Source organism: Haliotis rubra, unplaced genomic scaffold (assembly GCF_003918875.1).
Source record: "Haliotis rubra isolate DU_JTF1 unplaced genomic scaffold, ASM391887v1 Scf122, whole genome shotgun sequence".
Taxonomy (NCBI): domain Eukaryota; kingdom Metazoa; phylum Mollusca; class Gastropoda; order Lepetellida; family Haliotidae; genus Haliotis; species Haliotis rubra.
In genome coordinates this window covers 1,542,300-1,554,495 of record NW_025765137.1, presented here as the reverse complement: position 1 = coordinate 1,554,495, position 12,196 = coordinate 1,542,300, and the positions used below count along the sequence as shown (strand labels likewise).

The window sequence follows — 12,196 nt, the reverse complement described above, 5'->3', positions numbered from 1 at the left end:
AAGTTTAATAACAAGTCCAAGTACTCCGGAATACAGAAAGCAAAGGACAAGAAGTACTCCAGCTTCAGAGGCGGCAAAGACTCTTTTCGTCGCCCATCCGGAAATTACAGAGGAAACTAAGGGAGAGGCCACGGCCCCAGAGCTTCCAGAGTAACTAGACGTTGATATCAGGGTTTCGGAACGACTGGAGTCTTCCACCCCCAGCCGTTCCTGTAAAACTATCAACAGTGGGTGGACGTCTACAAGGGTACTGGAAGAATTGGGGAATACTAGAGGACGACTACGTCTCTCAAGTACTAAGAGAAGGATACAAAGTACACAAACTAAAAGCCACACCTCCGCTAACACTCAGCCCGATGGTCTTCAACTATGCAGAGGAACAAGCAGACAAATTACAAGAAGCCATCAACGCACTACTGATGAAAGATGCTGTAGAGATAATAGATCAGAATCATCTCACTCCAGGCTTCTACTCCCCAATTTTTCTAGTACCCAAGAAAAACTCTAAGGAGAAGTTCAGACAGATTTACAACATGCGTAAATTCAACAAAGACTACTTACTGAAACCAGAGAGGTTCAGAATGATCCACCTACCTCAACTCAAACTATTCATCTGTCCAGCAGATTACATGGCCAGCATAGACTTGCAGGATGTGTACCTTCACATCCCGATACATCAGGAATCAAGAAAGTATCTACGATTCCTATTCAGAGGGCAGCACTTCCAATGGAACGTCCTACCGTTTGGAATATCTTCGGCTTTGTGGCTATTCACACGAATAACCAAGCCTATAGTCGCATACCTACATCATCGAGATCTAGGGGAATGTTGGGTCAGATATAAACCATGATTCACCAGCAGTCGTCTCTCCGTTAACACTACCATCATGGCAGGTTCTACTCGGTCTGCTAACCTTGGCGCAGGACTTGACTCGCACAGGAAGGTTACAACTAAGACCGCTGCAACGGTTCCTGATAAAACATTTAGACAGCGTCGACCCTATCTTGCTGCCGGAAAACCTCAAGAGGTATCTACTGTGGTGGACACACAGGTTGAACGTTTGCGAAGGGACCTATTTACAAGAGCCGGCCTTTGACACACATCTCTACGCAGACGCCTCGATGCAAGGATGGGGTTCGATCTCAACGATCAAGTGGTGTGGGGAAAGTGGTCCAAAATGGAACAGCAGCTTCACATCAATCTGCTAGAGATGAAAGCATGATCAACGCCTTACAACTATGGTCGAGCTTGCTGAACAACAAAATGGTGATGATCCACACAGACAACTCGACAGTGGCGTTCTCCATAAACCGACAAGGATCCACAAGGTCTCTAAGCCTGTTGCAGCTCACATTCCAGTTGTTCCAGATCACGCAGGAAGCAAACATCTGGATAAAGGCGTGTCACATACCCGGAGCCAAGAACGTACTGGCAGAGGCTCTCTCAAGACCACTACACCCGTCACTCTACGGAATGGATGCTCCATCCAGAAGCGTTTCGGAACATAAGGGAGATAGGATCCCCTTGCATAGACCTGTATGCCACGAGGTTCAACAAACAACTACAGATGTTTGTCTCGCCAGTTCCAGATCCTCAAGCCTGGGCAACAGATGCACTGAGCATGTCGTGGGAAGGATTAAACGGCTACGTTTTTCCACCCCCGATACTACTGCCAAAAGTACTGTTCAAGATCAAACACACTCAGACGCTACAACTGACTTTGGTTGCACCCTACTGGCCACTGAGAGCATGGTTCCCAGACCTTATAGAAGATCTTGGAAACCCAGTAATCAAATTACCAGATTGGCCGAACCTACTAATACATCCGCACACCAAGCAAGTCCACGGAAACCCAACAGCGTTCCAGTTACACGTGTGGACCGTATCAAAACGTGCTTGAAGAAAAGAGGATACTCCGCCAGGGCAGCCAAAGCAAGTTGACGAAAGTACCAGAATTACTTGCTCTGCTGAGATCTTTTAAGCTGGAGGACCAGCAAAAGAAATTCAGAGCTCCAGCCTGGGATCTAAATGTAATTCTGCGTCATCTTTAGGGCTGGGACGGGTACTCGAGTACTCGAATCCGGGTCGGGTACAGCTGGAATCGAGTCCTATTTCTAGGAATCGAGTACCCGGAATGGAGAGAACTCTGTAATGACAAGGGCAGTTAATAACTTGTCTTTTTCATTACTGACGTAACACACATTTACATCATTGGTATTGTCCGATTAATGGAGGTTATTATTAACGACTGTAAATTATGTGCGCATGTGCAGTGAGTAGTCAAGTTACAGTAACAGTAGGAACGAAAAGTTTATTTTAACGAGCAATGTAAGTAATGGTGTTACTCTTTATATTGGTCAAACAGACGTAAATTATATAGCTTGAGATCATTTTTAATGTCTTATTGCCACCCTGATAGGTTTTCTATAATAATCTCTGTCAAATCGTGAATGAATATTCAGGAAGTAGACAGAAGCGCTGTTTTCCTTACATTTCCGGGTACTCGATTCCGATTCGGGTAAGTACATGCGGGTACTCGATTCCATTTTTTCCTACCCGTCCCAGCCCTAGTCATCTTACCAGTGATGTCTACGAATCACTAGATCAGATTACACTCGAGCTGCTAACACAGAAGACGCTGTTCCTGCTTGCGTTAGCCACAGCAGCATGCATATCGGAGATACATGCTGGACTTTGGTGGACTTTGGTCGAACCACATTCGACAGAGGGCAACATAATGCAGTTCATCTAGGACTTAGATGGGACTTTATTGCCAAGAACCAGCTACCTGGTCAACCAGATAGACAGTTCCACGTACCAGCGCTGTCTACAGTCCTCGGTCCACAGGATATAGAGGACTTATCCTTGTGTCCAGTCAGAGCCCTGAAGATATATCTTCAAAAGAAATTCAAGCGCCTGTTCATCCCATTATCAACAGCGACAGCAGAAGTCTCAAGAACTACCATGTCTGGATGAGAGCCGTTATATTGAGAGCCTATAAAGCAGCAGGACTAGAACCTTCCAACCCACACGAAGTCAGAGCACTGGCGTCAACACTAGCTCTGCACGGAAATTGCTCTATACCAACAATTATGGAGGGCTGCTTTTGGAATCGGACACAGTGTTTGCCAACCACTACCTCCGAGACATAGCCACTGAAAACGTCTCAGGCATTCACCAATTTGGGCCTCTCGTTGTAGCACAGCAACTAACGGTTCCTCAAAGGCGCTGAGTTGGAAAATCTCACCCTTTATCACGCTGACTTGTTGATAACTTTTACTAAGGAAATGTACTAGTTTGAAAGTCCATGCGAACAGTCTAAGACAGGCTAGCATGAGTGATTAAAGATCATGTACGGGTAAAGATCTTACCTGTACGTGAAGGGGTCGCAACTCATTTATGATAAAGATCTTATCATAATCTATGGGTTGTTATAACAGTGTTCACGAATGGTGTTTCAAAGTCACAGGACATTGGGTCCTGTAAGTTTCAGATGTCTGTCTGACCCATTGAAAATGCACAGGACCCATGGAATAAAATTAAACACACATTTCAGATTTAATATTTCTTATAATTGACATTGAAATAATTAACAAACATAAGATTTATAAACGGCAAACAAGTGTCACATGTCACATAAAACAACTTCAGTCAAAGTCATTGTGAAATATACAGTCAGTCACTGGGGCCCGGCGGGTTGTAGACTTCTGTCTGACCGTTGGCGAATCTGCTGGATTTGTCAGATGGTCAGACACTATTCGTGAACACTGTTATAAGATATCTAGTAATAGGAAGATACTAGTTTATCTGTAGCCACATGAATCAACATGATTCAACTTGTCTGAGATTGAAGTAAGACAAGAAAGTGGTCCCCCTGAGTTAACAGAAGTTGGAAGAATAGGATCACGGAAATGCCCTTCGCAGTTCCCATGGGGGGGGGATACAGGAGGTATCTAAGGACAGCTGTTGAATCCAGTGGCTTGACCCACCACCCATCTGTCGGATTCTATAAGCAAAAGATCATGAGTCAGGATAAGGAAAACTATGTAGTTTTTAAAGTAAAATTGATATTTTATACTTATCCTGACTCATGACGAAGAAGCCCTCCCAACCTCCCCGTTGAAGACACTGGAGATTTCACAGCAGATCCAAGTGCATGGGCGGAAAATCAGGAGAGAGTGACAAGTAAGGCACGTCACATGACTGGTTTGCGCGGGAAAGGGCAAAGGGAGGTAACTCGTGGGTGAGTGTATTTATACGTCTGCTTCGGGAACTTCAAGGGATTCAAGTGTTCCACTGCCATTCAAAAGGAAAGGGAGATAAGCAAAAGATCATGAGTCAGGATAAGTATAAAATATCGATTTTACTTAAAATATTACATATTTGGATAACAAAACTGCAAACATGTAATCATAGATTACCGGTTGGAACGGGCAGACATAGAAAATAGAATATGTACTATTTGTTACTACCATGTTATATTTGACAAATTTCTTTTCTTATCATGCCCACGTGGAGAATCAAAACCTGGGTCTTTGGCGAAAAGAGCGAATGCCTTAACCCCACCACCGCCCACACATGTTTTGGGCTAAAGCAAAGATCATTTGATTTTAAAAATTATCATCTTCCTTTCAGATTTTCCTGTGGAAATGCAAGTTCACATGGAGCCACAGTTCTTGGACCTCTTGAAGCTCATAGTGGACTTATGATTGCCGAGGCTATGTATCATCAACATAATGATTTAACAAAAATTCCAGCTAATAACAGAATCTACCGCTTTACATTGCATCTCCCAGATGGAACCACAGTGACCCAGGACACAAATCAATTCACGATCACAGGTAAACATAACAATTTTTTTACAAATGATCTCTTTGAATTCATGACTTTCCATACCTGTGCAGGTCCATTTTAGAATTAGTCTTCAGCAACCCATGCTTGTTGTAAGACCTGGGCCCTTTTTCTCGAAACGTTTATAGCCCTAAGAATTCTTAAATTTGGTCGTAGCCAATGTGTTAAGAATGGGCTTAAGAAGTTTGTAGGGCTACGAACATTTCGAGAATAGCTAGCCAGGCGACTAACGGGATTGGGTGGTGACTAGTCAGACTCACTGACTTGGTTGACACAAGTCACATCCCAATTATGTAAATCGATGCTCATGCTGTTGATCACTGGATTGTCTGGACCAGACTCTATTATTTACAGACCGCTGCCGTATAGCTGGAATATTGCTGAGTGCGGCGTGAAACAACAAACCAGCCATCCAGCCATGACTTTCCCCAAAACTAGTGGTGCATTGATCAATCTTGGGCATATTTTGCCGATCGTTACATTTCTATGCAAAATTCTTTTCTTTATTCACTGAAGCGAATTTGTTTATGTGTGATACCAGTATTGTCAGTAAATAATGATCAGTAAATATCTACTGTTATTTAAATTTTACATTTGGTAAATGAACATTCTTAGGCAGAGTGTTGTGATATTGTGTATTTATACATATTTCATGTTTCTCGCTCAGCCTGTGACTTTAGCCTGTGGCCTCAGGGATAGGCGCATCCACCTGTCTTTTAGTCTGAGATTAATAATAATCATCAGGGCTCCAGATAATTTTTCAACATCAGGGAGTACGTACTCCTTATTTGTTCAATATAGGAGTACTGGAAAACTTTGAGGGTACATATAGAGTACTGAATGGAATTTAATGGAGTATCAGTAATCTTGTGTTTCGTTTCATATATGCACCACAGCATTGCTAGGCTTGTGTAAACAGGTCAATAAACAATAAAACAATACTTTTTCAGATAAATACGTCTGTAAGTGATTTTTAAGACCGTACACTATTGTTGTGGTGTGTATCTACATTTTCTAAATTATTTCCTACCGTATGGTGCATATTTTTAGTCTGTAGATACACCAATACGGCGCTTCGCTGGAGCCCTGAATCAAGATGGACAATTTTTTTCTCTCAAAATCTTGATAGTTTACATAAAAACTTGTCTGAAATAAGTTGCATACTAGTTGGAACATGACCAGGGGTGTTTAGTACTGTCCACACCTGTGATCCATAGGCCAAGGAAAACATGGTCCAGTAAACTTTGCTTTTCAATGTCCATATATCTCCTGATGATAATGTTGACACATCCAGATTTGGATACTAAAATGTTTTTGACACAGAGTACGTGCTTGTAATCATGGGTATGCAAGCAACTCCAAATTAAATGGTTTACAGTGACTTATTATGCATGTTGTGTTCATCTGTTCTTACTATTTGTTGTGCAGGGTTTTACACGCCACATAATTCCTGCCTTAACTCAACAATTTGGTTACATATTCCCAAAATATTTTCATAGGAGTCAGGCTAATGTAATATTAGTGTACCTTGAATCCAAGTAACTGCAGTATATACACTGCATCAGAGTGCTTCCAATAGTGAGTGAGTTTAGTTTTACGCTGCTCTCAGCAATATTCCAGCTATATGGCGGCGGTCTGGAAATAATCGAGTCTGGACCAGACAACCCAGTGATTAACAGCAGGAGCTGCGCAATTGGGAACCGATGACATGTGTCAACCAAGCCAGTGAGCCTGATCACCCGATCCCTTTGGTCACCTCTTACGACAAGCATGGGCTACTGAAGGCTCATTCTAACCCGGACCTTCACGAGTAGCTTCCAATATCACGGAATATGCTTTCACAGCTGTTGCTTTATTTAGAATTCATAACAGAATCATTTTATTCACAAATTATTTTCAGGACTTAGAATTAAGAAAATGACTCCCCAAAACATTTACTGTGCTTCACCATAACTCCCATGTTTCAAATCCTGAATCAGTGATTGTGTAACATGATTCCAGTCCATTTCCAATATGTATCATATGGCATCATTCCAGGCGATAATCAGCTCTATAATTAGTGTTGGGAATCGAAAACCAATCCACTATTGATTATCGGAGGATTGTGGTGAAGGATTATCGATTATAATCGAAATATATACATTTTTAATGTAATCGCCAATTTTAAGGGTTTTTCCCCTATTTTTTTCTCATTAATGTTAATGTGTTTATTCTGTTTATTTATACAACAAATATTTATCAGTATATCTCATTACGTTCACAATAGATGTAAAATTTATTCATAGACAGGTTACAGTAATATTTACCAAAGTGATGAATACGAAACTATGAACACAATGTACATAGCTTTACGCTGTTGAGCGCATGTTTGTTCATGGATATTCGTCAAATTGAATCGTTTATTTACTTCATTCAAGTGTGTTTTACTAAAAAAATTCTGATTAATCGAAAACTTGTTTATTTCAATCGATAATTATTTTTGATCCTTCTTTCGATCGATTTTCGATTATTTCGATCATCGGAACACCACCATCTGGAATTAACATAATATTCTTATTTTCATCTCAATTTCAGTACCTGCCAAGACTTTAGTGATAACTTCACAACCTCCAACATCAATCTCTGCAAACAGTCCATTTGTTGTCAGTGCAAAGATTGTTGACACAGGCAGCGCTACTGTAGCAGCAGGGCTTGACTCCACTGCATTTGTCGACCTCCAAGTCTCATATGAATTCAAAAAGTTTTATCACTCTGTTGGAAAAGAAATGTTTCTTTATAGCACTGATGTGAGTACTTTTAACTAATTCAAATTAACTAAATGTTAAACTCCAAGAACATTAAATCAACCAAGATTTCAAATGGTCAATCTTTCTGTTTTAACCATATTTGACTTCCTTCTGAATTGAAAGATGTAAAGTTCCTTTCAAATGATGCAATTTTGCATTTATCAACAGTGCAAACATTGCAGTGTTACATGAATCATAAGGTTTTTATCTGACTGAGTCCTAAAGTATTCCTGATGCATGTGGATGGATATTTTATGAAATTATATGTAGTGTATTTTGCACAAATAATCAAAGATTTCATTCCTTTTGAAGCATATAGTAGCAGTGTTCACGAATGGTGTTTCAAAGTCTGTCTGACCCATTGAAAATTCACAGGATCCAAAGAATAAAATTAAACACACATTTCAGGTTTAACACTTGTTATAAATGGCATTAAATTATTGACAAGTATAAGATTTACAAACAGCAAACAAGTGTCACATATAACAACTTCGGTCAAAGTTGTTGTGAAAAATACAGTCAGACACTGGGGCTGGCGGGTTGTAGACTTCTATCAGACCTTTTTCAAATCTGCCAGATGTGTCAGAGGGTCAGACGCTATTCATGAACACTGTACTAGTTTTGTCTTCCTTAAAACGTGATTTTAGTTTTGATGATGTAAATTTTCAGGTTCGTATGGACAGTAGTGAAGCTATCACCCATGCAAGTACTTACGACAGAATTATCCGAAAGAGGGCTGTGAATGGACTTGTCACTTTCAGTGATATCAAAATCTTAGATGTCCATACAGCTGTAAGATTCAATTTGACAATGACAACTGCACATGACCCCTGGATCAGAACACCAAATGACTACACAGATCTAGCAAGCAAGTTCATCACGACTGCATCAGACGGAGTACTGGTGTTTTCGATAAATACGTCATACCCGCTAAGCAGTGCAGTGGTTTTAAGTAACTACTTTGCTGTTACTGGTAAGTTAAGTTTGTCAGAACATCTTAAAGGTACTTTTCTACCCAAGAATTGTGTTATAAGGGACTTTAGTTTAACTACGGGGTTTTTTAGCTTTAAACAGATAAATCCTATTAACCAAATTCTGGTCTCTTTGTCACAAGTGTATTGTTACAAAATTAAGTTGTGACAAGGAACAGTTATTGGTGAAAAATAATGTGTAATTTCTTTATTCTTTTCAGCATGATCATTGTCTTAACACATTTTACTAATTTTGTGCAAAGCATGAGCAAAAACAATTATGGCCATGGTAAATTAATATGATTTCTGCTTGGAGAGGATCTGTATTTGTGATGAATTGCTTTACTTCATGGAATAACATTGTGATTGAACGAGATGGTGACCGTTCTTGTTTCCAGCACAAGTTGCCACTACACTGACTTTGCTGACTGCATCTGCAAACATAAAAAACCAGTGTTGGAGCAAACTTTCCAATTATTGAAGACCTGAAAGTTGAAGTGAGAGATTCAAGTGGAAAAAGAATATACTCAGGACCTGACTCAAGCCTGGTAACTTCATATATTTTATGCGAATTCTTCACGGTCAGAACTGCCCTCTATTTTGTTGACCATATTCTACCATTCTACTTGTCACAGCTCAGTCAGAATCAGACTCTTGTAAACTTCTCGTATATCTTGTAATCTCAGCTGGTAATTGTCTTCATAAAAAACACTAAGTTCTATTGAATTCATGTAACTTTATTGAGTTTTGCAGACATTGTGCTTGTTGACTTTTCTACCTCTTGTATAAACGTATTGTCTAATAGAAAAAACAGCTGCCAATAAATCAGTACCCAGTAGTACCCTATCCAGTACTAAGTATAATAACTTTAAAAAAAATTGATTTGAATGCAGTTATCAAGAGAAATGAAATCTTCAACTATTGTTCTACAAGGAATATTATAATCTCAGAGCTTGTTATTTTAGTTGTTGCTTCGACAAATATGTCAAAAAGAAAAAAATACCCTATAAATGCAGAATGTTTGTATGTTTGCTCTTACATATGAAACAGTTTGACAAGGCATATCTCATGAAGCTAAACATACGAATTGGAATATCTTAAGAACCGTTGACTGGATTCTTTTCATATTTGGTACCTAGGTTCATCACAGTAAAAGAAACCTTCATTTCAAGGTCACAAGGGGACTTTAACGTTTTACCCTTGTCATCAGGATATCTCAAGAACCATTCACTGGATTTTCATCATATTCAACACTAAGCTTTATCTAGGGAAGTTGCAGGGCCCAGTCGATTTTGGTTACCTTCACTTAATTTTCAAGGTCACGGCGACACTTTGAAGACTTCAGCATGTTAACCTGCATGTAAAGATTGTCAGCGAGATATCTCAAGAACCATTCACTGGACTTTCTTCATATTTGACACCAAGCTACATCTGGGGAAGGTGCAAGGCCCAGTGGATTTTGGTGACCTTCACTTAATTTTCAAGGTCACGGCGACACTTTGAAAACTTCAGCATGTTAACCTGCATGTAAAGATTGTCAACGAGATATCTCAAGAACCATTCACTGGATTTTCTTCATATTCAACACTAAGCTTTATCTAGGGAAGGTGCAAGTTCCAGTCGATTTTGGTGACCTTCACTTAAATTTCAGGGTCAATTTGTTTATTACTATTTTTGCATATTTCATACACTAAGACATATTCATGTCAAGGTCAAAGTGAGTCTTGAAAATATTTGTGCAGAGCAAAATATCAAGATAGGTTGACTGGTCATGTTTTTGTTGACATTTAACTACATCTTAAATTACAACCTTCACTTTCATTACTTTTTTAAGTTTGAGTTGATAATTTGCGGCGGGGGATTATGTCACCTTAGTGACAATGCTTGTTTGACTTGTAACAGTTAAGTACGAAATGTCGTCATTCTCTGATGCATGAAAGGATTGTTTCAAGGTATAAATAGACATGTTTGCTGTTGATAACAGTAAATGGTGTGATTTGACTCATGTTCACGCCTGATTTATGCTGAAGTCACTATTCACAATTATTAATGAAGTTATTAAATGTATTATAGGACCAACATGTCACATTGGAAAAAAAAACCCTGCAGCACATATATTTGCCATAAAACACAGCTTGAAACAGACATTTCTGTAAGACCCCAACCAAAAAAATGTCTGTTTCCAGTAACCCGACCCACCCTACCCTAAACCACCACCACCCCCACGCCGCAACCCTAAATTTTGTCTGAGGAGTATTTCAACTCATCATTTTCATCCAAATTGAGTATGATATTTTCAAGTTTTTCAGTGTATGTAGGGTTAAAATGGATTGCATTGAATTGGCATAATGGGCTCTCACTGACAAAACCTGCAAATGAATAACATTAATAATGATTTGATGTAGAAATCTTTCAATGTTTTATCACAAGGCATTGTAACAAGATGATATGGTACTCTTGAAGACCTTCTCAGGTGCCCTACCGGTGCTACTAAAAAATATTTTTAAAAAAGTAAAAAATACCGACCCACCTACTCTATATTTAAAAAGCATGTAATAGGAAACGGACATATATATATTTTTGGCCTAAAACAGTGTTTGAAATAGACATTTCTGTAAAACAGTACATGGAATAGACAGTATAATACACTTTGTGATTGAAGCCTTGCTTTCATTCTTCCCTGCATCCTTCTGAAATTGTGTTGCTCCTTAAATATTGAACCCCCGTAAGAGACAAGTTAGAACTGATGTTCAGGAACCTTTGATTGTCGTAAGAGGCGACTAACAGGATCGGTCGGTCAGGCTCGCTGACTTGGTTGACAATGTCATCGTATCCCAATTGTGTTGATTGATGCATATGATGTCAATCACTGGAAAGTCTAGTCCTGACTCGATTATTTATTGACCGCCGTCATATGCTTGAATATTGCTGAATGTGGCATTTAATAACAAACAAACCAAACAGGACAGAAAATTCACAGGACCCATAGAATAAAATTAAACATACATTTCAGATTGAACATTTCTTATAATTGGTATTGAAATTATTAACAAACATAAGATTTATGAGCAGCAAACATGTGTCACATGTCACATATAACAACTTCAGTCAAAGTCATTGTGAAATATACAGTCAGACACTGGGGCAGGCAGGTTGTAGACTTGTATCGGACCGTTGGCGAATCTGCTGGATTTGTCAGAGGGTCAGATGCTATTCGTGAACACTGAGATCCACGCTAAAAGTGTATGGTAATTTCTTTACACAAAGATTTAGATACATGTCTGGCCAGTAATATGGCTTGAAATTGGTTTTTGTTCTGCAATTGTTTTTTTTCTCTCCTTTGCAGTCCGTGACTACAGTGGCTACACCATCAAGTGCATGTTTGTCAGTAGATGCTAACTTCCAGACAACTGACGGCCAGGGCACATTTGTTGGATCTGTATGTGAAGCCATCACTGGAGTAACTCTGAAGTTTACTGTGACCACAGCAGCTACCACTACCTTGACTTCGGCAGCAACTCCATGTTTGACCATCACTTGTAAGTGTTAAGTTTGAAACTAAAAAAATAATTTCATTGGTTTGTTGT

The 12,196-nt window shown here is 39.4% G+C and overlaps 1 protein-coding gene across 1 annotated transcript in view; it reads left to right on the top strand.

The window, feature by feature from the left end:
• Positions 1 to 12,196, top strand: part of LOC124265901 — an 83,540-nt gene that overhangs the window by 10,996 nt on the left and 60,348 nt on the right. The window contains exons 3-7 of the mRNA XM_046700754.1: positions 4,637 to 4,842; positions 7,427 to 7,638; positions 8,308 to 8,611; positions 9,057 to 9,157; positions 11,956 to 12,148. Of these exons, the coding sequence (XP_046556710.1) occupies positions 4,637 to 4,842; positions 7,427 to 7,638; positions 8,308 to 8,611; positions 9,057 to 9,157; positions 11,956 to 12,148 (1,016 nt within the window). The remainder of the gene's footprint in view (positions 1 to 4,636; positions 4,843 to 7,426; positions 7,639 to 8,307; positions 8,612 to 9,056; positions 9,158 to 11,955; positions 12,149 to 12,196) is intronic.